This window comes from Nansenia antarctica, assembly GCF_963989245.1.
Source record: "Nansenia antarctica genome assembly, chromosome: 4".
NCBI classification, from domain to species: domain Eukaryota; kingdom Metazoa; phylum Chordata; class Actinopteri; order Argentiniformes; family Microstomatidae; genus Nansenia; species Nansenia antarctica.
In genome coordinates, this window is record NC_137689.1 from 52,668,582 (window position 1) to 52,681,799 (window position 13,218).

At 45.2% G+C, this 13,218-nt stretch overlaps 1 protein-coding gene across 1 annotated transcript in view; it reads right to left on the minus strand.

Annotated features, from left to right (window-relative positions):
• Nucleotides 1-5,913, minus strand: part of LOC308156085 (DDB1- and CUL4-associated factor 15-like) — a gene marked incomplete at both ends in the record, with an annotated part of 38,566 nt that extends 32,653 nt beyond the window's left edge. The window contains 5 exons of the mRNA XM_080529446.1: nucleotides 218-369; nucleotides 842-948; nucleotides 2,288-2,405; nucleotides 4,325-4,422; nucleotides 5,821-5,913. Of these exons, the coding sequence (XP_080385572.1) occupies nucleotides 218-369; nucleotides 842-948; nucleotides 2,288-2,405; nucleotides 4,325-4,422; nucleotides 5,821-5,913 (568 nt within the window). The remainder of the gene's footprint in view (nucleotides 1-217; nucleotides 370-841; nucleotides 949-2,287; nucleotides 2,406-4,324; nucleotides 4,423-5,820) is intronic.
• Nucleotides 5,914-13,218: the final 7,305 nt, after the last annotated feature.

Consider the following 13,218-nt stretch of genomic DNA (forward strand, 5'->3'; position numbering starts at 1 on the left):
CGGTACCGGTACCGTTTTTAAAGTACCGATTTGGCACCGGTATCGAATAAAACCAAACGGTACCCAACCCTAGTGTATATGGTAGACAGGTGTGTGTGTGTGTGTGTGTGTGTGTGTGTGTGTGTGTGTGTGTGTGTACATGTGCGTATGGTAGCCAGGTGTGTGTACCTGTGCGTATGGTAGACAGGTGTGTGTGTGTGTGTGTGTGTGTGTGTACCTGTGCGTATGGTAGAGATGGAGGGGGCAGGGCAGCACTGAGGGCAGGAGCGGGGGGGGGGCATGGAGACGATGGTGATGTAGTTGTCTCTGATGTTCTCGCCACTCATTATCAGGTTCATCAGCTCCATGAATGAGTTGGCGCCACGAGTACTGGGAGACACACACACACACACACACACATACACACACACACACACACACACACACACACACACACACAGACAGACAGACAGAGCAAAGGAGAGGGAGAGATGAAAATATTGTCAGACAAACACCCACCGTGAGAACCTGACGCCCACCATTTTACATCCACACACACCAACTGACGAACTGGTCGACCTGAAGGGTGTGTGTGTGTGTGTGTGTGTGTGTGTGTGTATGTAATAATTTAATAATTTTGCCATTTAGCAGACGCTTTTATCCAAAGCGACTTACAATTACGAATTACAGGGACATTCCCCCTGGAGTAACTGAGGGCTAAGTGCCTTACCCAAGGGCACACTAGTAGTGGTGTGGCTTCAGGCGGGATTTGAACTCACAACCTTCCGATCCCAAGTCCAACTCACTATCCACTAGACCACCACTACCCCTCTATGTGTGGCTTCGTCACTGGCGGTCTTACCTGATGCCAAAGATGACTATCTTGGAGCGGTCGTTGGGCCACTCACACACAGTGAGGTAGAGGTCACTGTAGATGTGAACCCCTGAGAAGAGACGCACATGGTGCACCTGGAGAGAGGGGGGGGGGAGGGAGAGGAAGAGAGAGGGGGAGGAAGAGAGGGGAAGAGGGAGAGAGAGGAAGAAAGAGAGAGGGAGGGAGAGAGAGAGGGGAAGAGAGAGGGAGAGGGAGAGAGGGGAAGAGAGAGTGGGAGAGGGAGAGAGAGAGGGGTAGAGAGAGTGGGAGAGGGAGAGAGGGGAAGAGAGAGGGGAAGAGAGAGGGGAAGACAGAGAGGGAGAGAGAGGGGAAGAGAGAGAGGGAGACAGAGAGAGGGGAAGTGAGAGAGGGAGAGGGAGAGAGAGAGAGTGGGAGGGAGAGAGAGAGAGAGAGAGAGAGGGGAAGAGAGAGAGGGAGAGAGAGGGGAAGAGAGAGAGGGAGAGAGAGAGAGGGGAAGAGAGAGGGGGAGAGGGAGAGAGTGGGAGGGAGGGAGAGAGAGAGAGAGGGGAAGAGAGAGAGTGGGAGGGAGAGAGAGAGAGGGGAAGAGAGAGAGGGAGAGAGAGACAGTGGGAGGGAGAGAGAGAGAGTGGGAGAGAGAGAGAGAGAGTGGGAGGGAGAGAGAGAGAGTGGGAGGGAGAGAGAGAGAGGTACAGATGAGAAAACAAAGAGACTAGACAACATCCTGTCCTTCCACCAACTACAGAACTACCATTTTTTTTACGGTACTGCAGACGAGCCAACGCCTGCGCACAAATAATACTGGAAATCATTTCAAATACTCAATTGTAAGTAGCCTTGAGGACCGATGGTTCGAGCCTAACGGCCCACAGGAGCCTATCTCCTGTTTCCGTAGCGTGAGGCGGCTTGATGTACAAGTACACCCCCCCTGGACATGACGCTGGTATGTCGCAGGGTCTTACCCCCCCAATCCAACCCTTAATGCTGAGTGCCAAGCAGGGAGGCATCGGGTACCAGTTTTATAGTCTTTGGTGGTATGACTCGGCCGGGGATCGAACTCACGACCTCCCAATCTCAGGGCGGACACTTTAACCGCAAGGCCACTGAGCTGGTAAAAATACTCAATTGGGATAGTCCCAAATGTGCAAAGCCTGTCCATCTGCCACTCCAAGCAGGCTCAAGCTAATGATACAAAAAATAAAAATAGAACAATAGTAATCAATAAAATAACAATAGCAGAGAATAGCAATAACATAAACTACATAATAAAACAAGAATAAACCAACTTAAGCGTTGTTAGCGCCGTGCTCTACCAACTGAGGACCACATAGCACCACAAAGTCCCCCTCAGCGTGAGAGAGGCATCTTCTATTGAGCTCTAAAGTATGTGGCTGGACGGTTTAGTGGGTTGATGTGTGACAGGCAGTCCAGGTAGATTGTAGAAGGTGTGGTCACCTGTTTGAGACGGGTGTGCAGGTTGAACCCCCACCAGTACAGCTGGTAGGTGTAGTCGTCGTCTCTGGTGTAGGACAGCACGTAGCGACCACACTCTGTGAAGCCCAGGAAGATGTGTCTGGAAAGAGAGGAGTGTGTGAGTGTGTGTGTGTGTGTGTGTGTGTGTCTGGAACAAGAGGAGTGTGGGTGTATGTGTGCGTGAGTGAGTGGGGTGGTGAGAGGGGTGTGTGTGTGTTATTGTGAGTGAGTGAGTGAGGTGGTGAAAGGTGTGTGTGTGTGTGTGTGTGTGTGTGTGTGTGAGTGAGTGAGTGAGTGAGTGGGGTGGTGAGAGGGGTGTGTGTGTACGTGTGTAAGTGATAGGGCTTTCACACCGGCAAAGAACCGTGCCGGTTCGCGTTCGCGTTCGGAAACCTCCGAACGTTGGTGCTGTCTGGCGAGCCAGCCCGCGTTCATACCAGTGTAACCTGAACCATCCGTGTCATCAACGCTGGGTGATGAAGGGGCGGGATAAACAAACATTTCACAACTAGATGGCAGCTACTTCACTGGAAAAGAGGATAATATCTTCCACTACAGTATCTGAAATAAACACTATTTTCTGTGAAACAAAACAAAAGACACTTTCTACACGCATTCTCTTACTAATCAGCTGCTCCATTACTGTAATAGAAATGGCTTACGAAATTCGCGTTCGCGCATGTCCGCGCGCGTGTGCGTGTCAGTGTGTTTGCTGAGCATGTGAGGAAGATAGAGAGAATAATGACACTTTTGATATTGTTTTTGATCACTAATGATTAGATTTAGATTAGATAACATTTTGTCTACTTCCTCCTTGCTGGTCTCTGCAGCCTAGAATATGACACACCCACTGACGATGTGACTGTTCTACGTTTTGGTTCGCGCTTGAGAACCACTATTTTTTGGTGCCCGCTGCGAACCAACTTTTCAGGTTCCGAACCAATTGAGCTTCGGTCTGAACGCGCCGGCCGGTTCCAGACTTGGTTCGCGAACGCGAACCGGCACGGTTCTTTGCCGGTGTGAAAGCCCTATGTGTGAGTAGGTGAGTGAGGTGGTGAAAGGTGTGTGTGTGTGTGTGTGTGTGTGTGTGTGTGTGAGTGAGTGAGTAGGTGAGTGAGGTGAGTGAGGTGGTGAAAGGTGTGTGTGTGTGTGTGTGTGTGTGTGTGTGTGTGTGTGTGTTAGGGCTTTCACACCGGCAAAGAACCGTGCCGGTTCGCGTTCGCAAACCAAGTCTGGAACCGGCCGGCGAGTTCAGACCGAAGCTCAATTGGTTCGGAACCTGAAAAGTTGGTTCGCAGCGGGCACCAAAAAATAGTGGTTCTCAAGTGAACCAAAAACGCGAACCGTGACGTCGTCAGAGGGTGTGTCATATTCTAGGCTGCAGAGACCAGCAAGGAGGAAGTAGACAACATGTAATCTAATCTAAATCTAATCATTAGTGATCAAAAACAATATCAAAAGTGTCATTATTCTCTCTATCTTCCTCACATGCTCAGCAAACACACACACGCACGCACACGCTCGCGGACATGCGCGAACGCGAATTTCGTAATGCCAGTAATGGAGCAGCTGATTAGTTAAAGAACGCATATAGAAAGTGTCTTTTGTTTTGTTTCACAGAAAATTTTGTTTATTTCAGATACTGTAGTGGAAGATATTATCCTCTTTTCCAGTGAAATGTTTGTTTATCCCGCCCCTTCATCACCCAACGTTGATGCCGCGGATGGTTCAGGTTACACTGGTATGAACGCGGGCTCATTCGCCAGACAGCACCAAGGTTCAGAGGTTTCCGAACGCGAACGCGAACCGGCACGGTTCTTTGCCGGTGTGAAAGCCCTATCAGTGTGTGTGTGTGTGTGTGTGTGTGTGTGTGTGTGTGAGTGAGTGAGTGAGTAGGTGAGTGAGGTGGTGAAAGGTGTGTGTGTGTGTGTGTGTGTGTGAGAGAAGATGTATGTAGTTGCAGAGGTGGTGTGAACAGAGACTACACTCTTTCAGAGAGGGAGATACACACACACTCACCCGGCTCTGAGGAACTCCTCGCTGACAATGTTCTTCAGCGGAACACACTCTAGTGGCGCCCGGTTCCGTAACAGCCGTTGAGAAAACTGACCTGACAGCTGAGGAACAGGGGAGAGAAGAGATGAGAGGGGGAGTGTGTGTGTGAGAGAGAGAGAGAGAGAGAGAGAGAGTGTATGTGTGTGTGAGACAGAGAGAGAGAGAGAGAGTGTGTGAGACAGAGAGAGAGAGAGAGAGAGAGAGAGAGAGAGAGAGAGAGAGAGAGAGAGAGAGAGAGAGAGTGTGTGTGTGTGAGACAGAGACAGGGAGAGAGACTCAACATGAGAAAACTATGCACCGTGAAAACAACTTAGTGATCCCCCTCATAACGCGTAATGTCAACCCTCATTCAGCATGTCTATCCAATGCCCAAGTCGCCCCTGCAGGCTTCTGGATATCGGACATACATGTACATTGGCTAGACCACCACCCCTCACCGCACCTGTCAGTACACAGCTGAGAACCGAAAGGCAACTGAGGACATAGCCAGCAGAAGCTAACGAGCATGCCTACTAGTACTCAAGTAAACACCAGCAGCACAAACGGGTGGAGGTGGACAGACACCTAGCATTGTACCTAGCTAGCACTGCCTAACGTTAGCTAACTAACTACAGGGTTGTTTAAAAAGCAAGGTCATGGGCTTGTACAACTGACTTGTAAGCCACCATCTCCTGAGAGAGAATTATGTAACCATGCAAGAGGTGCTAAAGCAGTTTGCGAGCCGTGGCAAACTGCCTCGCGACGTTTGAGTGGATAGTAGGTCAGTGGGAAACAGGTCAAGTGTATGGAGCTTTTTTAGTGCCATCAGAAGTTGAATTGTATTTGACAGATTGAATTGAATATGAGCACAAATTGAATTGTATTTCACATATCTGAATTGATGAAATAGGGGCTGATTCATCAGAGCAGTCATATGTCATCTCCCTGTCATCAGGGATGTGTAGTTCTTCATTTGATTTGCCGTGTAAATCCCCAGGTGAGAGTGTTACACTCGTATTTTGAGAAAAACGGAATTGTATTTTGAGAACTGAATTGTATTTTGAGTAAAACTGAATTGTATTTAGAGAACTGAATTGTATTTTGAGAAAAAACGAATTGTATTTAGAGAAACTGAATTTGAAAACTGAATGAAAATAATGAAAACTGAATTGAATACAATTCAATCTGTCGAATACAATTACATTTGTGCTCATATTCAATTCAATCTGTCAAATACAATTCAATTTCTGATGGCACTAAAATAGCTCCATACAAGTGTGACGGGGAGCTGCCAGCTGCCAGCGACCTAACTGGAACACTTTCCATTGGCTAGTTCGACAAGACAAGACAAGACAAGACATTCGGTCATTTAGAAATGGCTAGTTCGTTAGCACAGTCGAAAACGTTGGTCGGCTGGTGTTTCTACGTTCCCGACGGTGTCGTGGTTTGTGCCCGTCACTTGTTTTGTGTCAAATGCATACCTTCCTACTGTTAAGAAGCTTGACGAGATGTTCTCTGTGGTTTTTCGTCGGTTTTTGTTTGTCGTCCTTTTCGGATTTCGAGCTGGGCGCCATTTTCCGGAGTACTCTGAGGCTTCGCTACCTCCCCGCCCCCTTGGCCCTTCCCATTGGCTGCCGGAGTCCGAGGGAACGCTCCGATTCGCTGATAAGGACGTAAATCAAATCCGACGCACTTTACACTTCTGCGTAGGCCGCGCTGCAATTACACCGTCACATCGCTAGGTGGCATTTTTATTTTTATTTTTTAAATCGGCCTTAATGGGCCATAATCGCACGTGAGTGGGCGTCACCATAGTTAGTGACAGACAGGCCTGAGGAGAAGAAACATGCAACGAACAATAAGTCAAATGTTTAAAAGAAAGGAGAGAGATAAAGAAGCAGATAATGTGGCTAAAGTTAGAAGGAGAGAGCAAATTGAGGGCCAGAGGGGGGAGGCAGAACCTCTGCAAAATGAAAACCCACCCTCAGATGCAAACACAGGTGATGATGCTAAGTCATGCTGGGAGTTAAGTCAGGTGTTGGGAAGTTGCTCCAGGATGACTTCCCAGGCATCCTACTATGGCACTGTCTCAATCACAGACTGGAGCTTGCTGTGGACCAGGCCCTGGATGTGACAGGGGGAACAAAGGACTTCCAGGCATTCCTTGACAGCCTATATTCATTATATAGCCAGTCACCAAAAAACATGCTGAGTGAATGTGCTCACAACCTAGACATTGCCCTCAGGAGGATCGGAAAAGTGTTCAGTGTTCGCTGGGTAGCTTCTTCATGCAGGGCAGTCTCTGCAGTTTGGCAGTCTTATCCAGCCTTGGCACAACATTTCCGTGAAGCATCAGAGGATAACACAAGGGACAGCAGAGACAGGGCCAAATTCAAAGGTCTGCTTTCTAAGTTGTGCTCCATCAACTTCCTGAAAAGTCTTGCAGTGATGGCAGAACTTGTCAGAGATTCTTCAGGACAGACAGACCACGCTCCCAAAGGCCCATGACAACATGACAATCTATATCAAACGCATAGAAAGCCTCAATCGCTACCCAGGACAACATGCAGTTGAAGCCAGCCAAGCAGAGGAAGTGATGGAATTCAAGGGAGAGGAGTTAAAGAGTTGGCAGGTCTCCCATCATTAACTCTGCTCAGTTCATCCAAGCAGTGGTAGACAATATGAAAGAAAGACTCTTCACAACCACAGCAAACAGAGCACAGGCCAGTGTTGCAGCCAACCGAAAAGAAGCGTACAATAACCTTATCAAACAAATGGCAGTCCTCAACCCTGACAACTGGGACCACGACAATCCTCGATTTGGAGATAATGAGGTGAGGGCTTTGTGTGATGTCCTACATCTGAATGGACAAGAGGCCCACCTTGGGTTCACTGAATACAAAGCAAGTGGAGGAAGAACCATTCCTAAGAGGATGAAGAAGTTGCTCATGGCAGTTGACACACTGTCTGCAAGCAATGCTGACTGTGAACGGGGGTTCAGCACAATGAACAACATCATAACTGAGTATAGGAGCAAACTGACAACAAGAAATGCAGCAAATCTCCTCTTCATCAGCTCTGTGGGACCTCCATGCAGACAGTGGGATCCACTGTCTTATGTGAAGACTTGGCTAGGCAAAGGAAGAAGAGCAGCCCACTCAACAAGTTGCATGACTCACCAATACACAGAAGACAAGGATAACTACTTCAGCCCTCTGTGGAAAATGTGGAAAAGTGTTTAGGTGTTCCCACTTTCCCAGGGACCTAGATCCAGCTAGTAGTTTACAACCAGCTGGTAGCTAGTGATAACAATTATTCAGACTCTTCTGAACCTAAAACGGATGACAGTAATAAAGAATGGATGGAAATGAATGAACCTCAGTTATTGGGAAGAAACACTTGAGTTACCCAGTTTGTGTTTAAAAAAAATCTGTTCAAAAAGGAGACTTGAAGAGACACATGATAGTTCACACAGGAGAGAAACAATTTAATTGTTAAGTGTGTGGTAAATGTTTTGCTCAAAAAGGAGAGTTGCAATCACACATGATAGTCCACATAGGAGAGTCTATGTTGTAGAGTCTGAGTTATGAGGCTGTTATAATGTTTAAATAAATAATTTAAACATTATATTATTATTATTGTCAAGTGTTTCTAATTTCAACACCAACACCACGATGTGTGTGTTCAGGGATGCATGAAGCTGGTGGCGGGAGGAGAACAATATGAAACCATGAAGGTTGGGGTAGCAGCCTATCCGCTTGTTAAGTCGTGACGTGTTTCCGGGTCCAACGTTGGCTGAGGCGCTGTCTTCAAAATGCAGAAATAATAATAATAATAAATTATATTTATATAGCGCTTTTCCGAGGCTCAAATACCCTGACAATATGGAGAAAACGGGAAAGTATTGTGTCCCTTGTTGTATGAATAGATCCGAGTCTAAAAAATGATTAAACTGTCATTCTACCGCTGTAGTTCACTGGTACTCTGGTGCGGGGAATTTCTGGTTAGGACCCGGAAATGGCTAAACGTCACTTTTGACGTCAGACTTAACAACCGGATAGTTCCTGTAAGAAACTCAAACCACTTTCACCCCTGCTTGCCTCCATGTACAAATGATATATTTAATTAATAGTCTAGCTCTAGCAGGAAGGGCCCTCAGATTTTGAGATACCCCTACCCGAGGTAGAGCAAAATGACAACAACGATTTTTGTTATCTTTAGGGTCTCCCATTAATGAAATTGATTGTTGTCAAATTTTATTTTGGGGGAAAATATGCTTTTTTGGTTGTTCTTTAGAGCTACCACAATCCCTGAAAAAGAGCCAAATTAGACCAGGCCGAATATGGGGAAGGTGACAAAAAAGCCCATAACTTGAGAATGATCACTCCTTTCCTCTTCAGATTTGCTGAGGTATGAACCAGGTGGTTGTCCTACATCACTAAATAGTCAGACAACTATTTACCTAAATAAATACTGAATTATAGTCCTGTAAACTTAGCTTTAGTTTAGACGAAAATTGTACTTTTTGGTGACAGGAACATAGGACTCCATCACTTTTCTCTCATTTATCAGAAAAACAGAAATCCCTGAAAAATATATCATTACTGAATTGTCTAGGGTGCTATTGAACAATAACCAGTAGTTGTATGGAAATATCTCATACAGTTCTATTGCAAATGAGATTTCTTTAGACATAGGCCTACCTCTTCTCTGATACAGTCAAATTCCGAATGGGGGATAAGTGGCATAATAGCCTATAAGTTAAGAATGCTCACTCTGATGGTCATTATATTTGGAGAGGTAAATACCAGGTGGCTGAACTACATCACCAAATAGTCAGAATAAGAGTAACCCAATAAAATAAAGTTTATTAGTTCTAAATTACAAGCCTCTAAAACATAGGTGTAAATAGTACAGGTTTTATTAAAACTGGAACCTTAATTCAAAGTACAATTAAATACAGTCCTCAAACATTAGGGGACACATTTTGACATTCTGCACAGCAGGTGCAGAACTCTGTACAGGGAAGGCCAACAGAGAGGCACTGGCACTTTCCACTCTCTCCACACTTTGCATCTTTGCAATATAAGTGAGTGATGTCTCTCACTTCTGTAGGTGCTGGGGGTTTTGTAAAAAGGACAGGTTGAATGGCCCCATCTCTGATAATCCACCCCTTGCCAATAGGACTCCATAACAGGGGTTTGGGCATGTGGCTGTGACACCATACCGCTGTCTGGAACATTGCTCTCTGCTCGTGCTGCTGAAATGCATCCTCTGTTGGCGGCAGATTTGCAGAGGCTGTATCAGATGTTGATGCAATTATGAACCTCAGTTCATCCAGGTTTGTGCACATCAATCCATTTTCCATTTTCTTTTTTCCATATAGGAGTAGCGCAAATTCTCTTGCGACTGGCAAAGACTCTTCCAAGCTGGCAGAGAGTCCAAGATCTTTGAGCTCGCTGAGATGGGTCTTGAGTTTGTTGAATGCTGTTGTCTTTCCTATTCTGTACAAACTACTTGTTGTGTCACAGCCAGTGAGTGCATGACATGCTGGTAGACAGTTAGACATGTCTTTTCCAATCTTCTCAGATATGGTGTTGATGGGGACATAATCTCTCTCTCATTCCATGGCCTGTATGCATGTACACCAGAGATGAACCAAACATTTCTTTGCTTGCATAGTATATGAGCAGTACTTCCACATCTGTGTCATCAGACCTCACAATGCTGCGGGAATATGACTCTGCAAGATGTATGGCATGGAGCACCATCCTTGTGTCTGCCTCCTCCTGATCACTGTACAGTGATGTCAAACTGCTGACTCCTGCTGTGCAGATGCTCTTCACCTCCTCCCCTTTGTCAAATCCACCTGCCAAGATGATGGAGTCATCTGAGTGTAGTCTCTGTGGGGCTGCAGTGACAATGTAGTTGCTCACAAACATGCACAGTGCAGTCTTGTTTCCACTACTCCTCAAGTACTTCCTGTAGTTTGGGACATTTGTGTTGCCAGTGATAACATGTGTAGGCCTTCCATCACTTGCACCTCTCCTTTGCCTCTCCAGGTCTTTGATTGACTGTGGGCCGTCATACCTGTCAAATACCATGACCACACATTGCATTTCTTGTTTTCTATTTAGAAGTGACAAGATCTTCTTCAGGATGTATTCTGCTAGCTCACTGAAGGTCTGGAAGGCTGAATCATGGAGCCTTTGAAGCATAGCCATGCCATCAATGATGTATGCAGATTTCTCTGTGGTGTCAGACAGCTCTTGCATCACTTCTACTACCGACTCCAGTTTTTTTGCAAGGTCTGCTTTTGTGGTTTTTCTCATCGCCCCATCGTCATAGAAGAGAGAGGGTGGGACAGCAGCCAATTCATGACGCATCACATTCTCCAATGATACGTCCCTTTGTTTTGAAACAGCCAGGAGTCTCCTGAAGAGGACATCGGAATCCATCTGAAGCTGCTTAGATTTACTAGATTTTATTACTGCTATCATATCTGTGAATGTTGCCAATTTATGTCTTTTCTCAGGATCCCAGAAACTTTTTGGTGTATCACTCTTAAGTCGTTCATCAATGAAATTAGCATTTAGCTTTTCTCCATCTTCCAGAAAGCTTGAGAGATCTTTTGCCACCTTTTGTGATGCTACTTGTCCACTTGAAATATTGATGAGCTCATCGGGAACTTTCTCCAAATCAAATGGGTTCTGCCTGTCTTGCACAAACTCCATTATCTGTATAGTTTCCCTCTCATCCCTGTCCATGCGGGCTGCTCCATGTTCTTTGTGGGATTTTGGTGCATGTGCCGCTGCATCACAAAGCTCTGTCATGGCATCGCAGTACTCACTGGTGACATGCCTTGTAATGAGCCTTCTTTTCAGAGCTCCCTTTCGTAGTGTGAAGCCGATAATGCCTCCTTGACCCTTTCCTTCTCTGTTGATAGTTTGTTCAAGTGCTTGATCGGTGGCTACGCAGTGGAAGTTTCTCTCATCTGAGCGCCGCACAACAAACCCTCCTTCTCTCATGAATTTGTAGGACTCTGGTTGGCTTTTTTCAAGGGCTTTCATTTCAGCTATGTAGACTGGCATGTACTTTGCATAGTTCATCCTGCCAGCCAGTGGCGTGCAGTCAGGTGAGGCAGGGTAGGCAGTGCCTCACCCAGGCATTTAAGAAAGAAAAAGAATATCAGTCTTTTTAAAATGTTTTTTCATATTTTTTTTATCTCAAAAAAAATATTTTTTTAAATTTATTTTACTCATTATTCTTAACTTTAATGTGTTAAAATGTTGTTAAAATAAAAATAAATGATGTAAAATGTGTTGTTTTAAAAAATATAATGCATGCCCTGGCACCAGGAGAGTTTGCTCCCAAAGCTAGCTGATTGCTGGCGAGAGGCTGAAGCAGTGCCTCTGTGCTATGCGAAGTGATAGACCAACAGTTTCGTAGGTTTGCGCATGCGTAGTCTGTTCTCACATTGTCTTCATTGATGGGCGTTGAGGCACCGTGCAGGCTGCCTCTGACAGCATGATTGACAGTTTGCGTTTGGCTTGCCGTAGCGGCATCCTCTGCTGTTCGCGCCGCGGTTCTACATTTCCCCAGCAGTAGCTCCATCAATCGTGGGAATTATGTCGAACTTTTACATTTGATGGCAGAAAAGGATGAGAAATTAGCCGCACATTTGCCTACGCATGTTACATTATGCTTAAGATAATGTATGCTATTGCGATGCCAAAATTATGACGATAGAGATGAGCAGGACAAAAGCAAAGCCATATGCAAGCTGTGCGCAGTGGAGGTTAAATTTAGTGGAAACACCACAAATCTACGGAACCACTTATTGAGGCATCACCCTGACGTGAAACATGGAAAAGCGGATCCGAAACAAGCCTCGCTGATAAAGACGTTTGGTTGCAAATTACAATCAAATTCTCCGCGTGCCCAACAAATTACTACAGCGTCGTCAGTGAACTAGAACTACACTACGCTACGTATTACCGACACGTAAACAGTTGAGTGAAGTGATAGTCCCAGACATGTCCGCGCAGGTGAAACGTGACATCGCAACTTCACTCCAGCCAGCAGAGAGAGTTGCCATAACGTGTGACAGCTGGACATCCAGAGCAATGGACTCGTACCTGACAATCACTTGCCACTTTATCAGCGAGGCTTGTTTCGGATCCTCTTTTCCATGTTTCACGTCAGGGTGATGCCTCAATAAGTGGTTCCGTAGATTTGTGGTGTTTCCACTAAGTTATTGTTACTGTATACTACAGTATTTTAATAATCATTGATTTTCCAATTATGTTTATTCCTGAATAAAATCTTCCAATCTCCAAAAAGTGAGAAAGCAGTAATGAAGGGCTTTAGTTTCATGGACATTATTATGGTTTACAATGTGTTTTTTTGTTCCCCAAAATACCCTCATCTATTGCACTATTTTCGTTTGAGTTTTGCACATTTTTATTTTGTATATATATATATATATATATATTATGCAAATAAGCTATTTGAGACAGTCCTGAGGGATATGTGATGTCTTGTTTACCGATAGGCTATGTTTGTAGCCCCTTTATTTACACTGGCTGCAGTAAAGCACGTTAAAAAGCACTTTTTGTAGTGTCTGATTTAGCAAAATGTTGGTCAATGATGTTCATTTATGTTCCAATAAGAAGTACATTCATGTAACTGCTTTGGAGTCAATTCTTAATGTAAACATTGATATGTTTAACAATGCTACATGTTATAGGGTTCCTTGAACCATTTATAGCATTAGTTCTGAGAATCTCTTCATATTCAAGGAAAATTGATATTGTAACTAAATCGAATCGGAATCGAATCGAATCGTGAATCGAATCGGAATCGAATCGTTTTGGGAA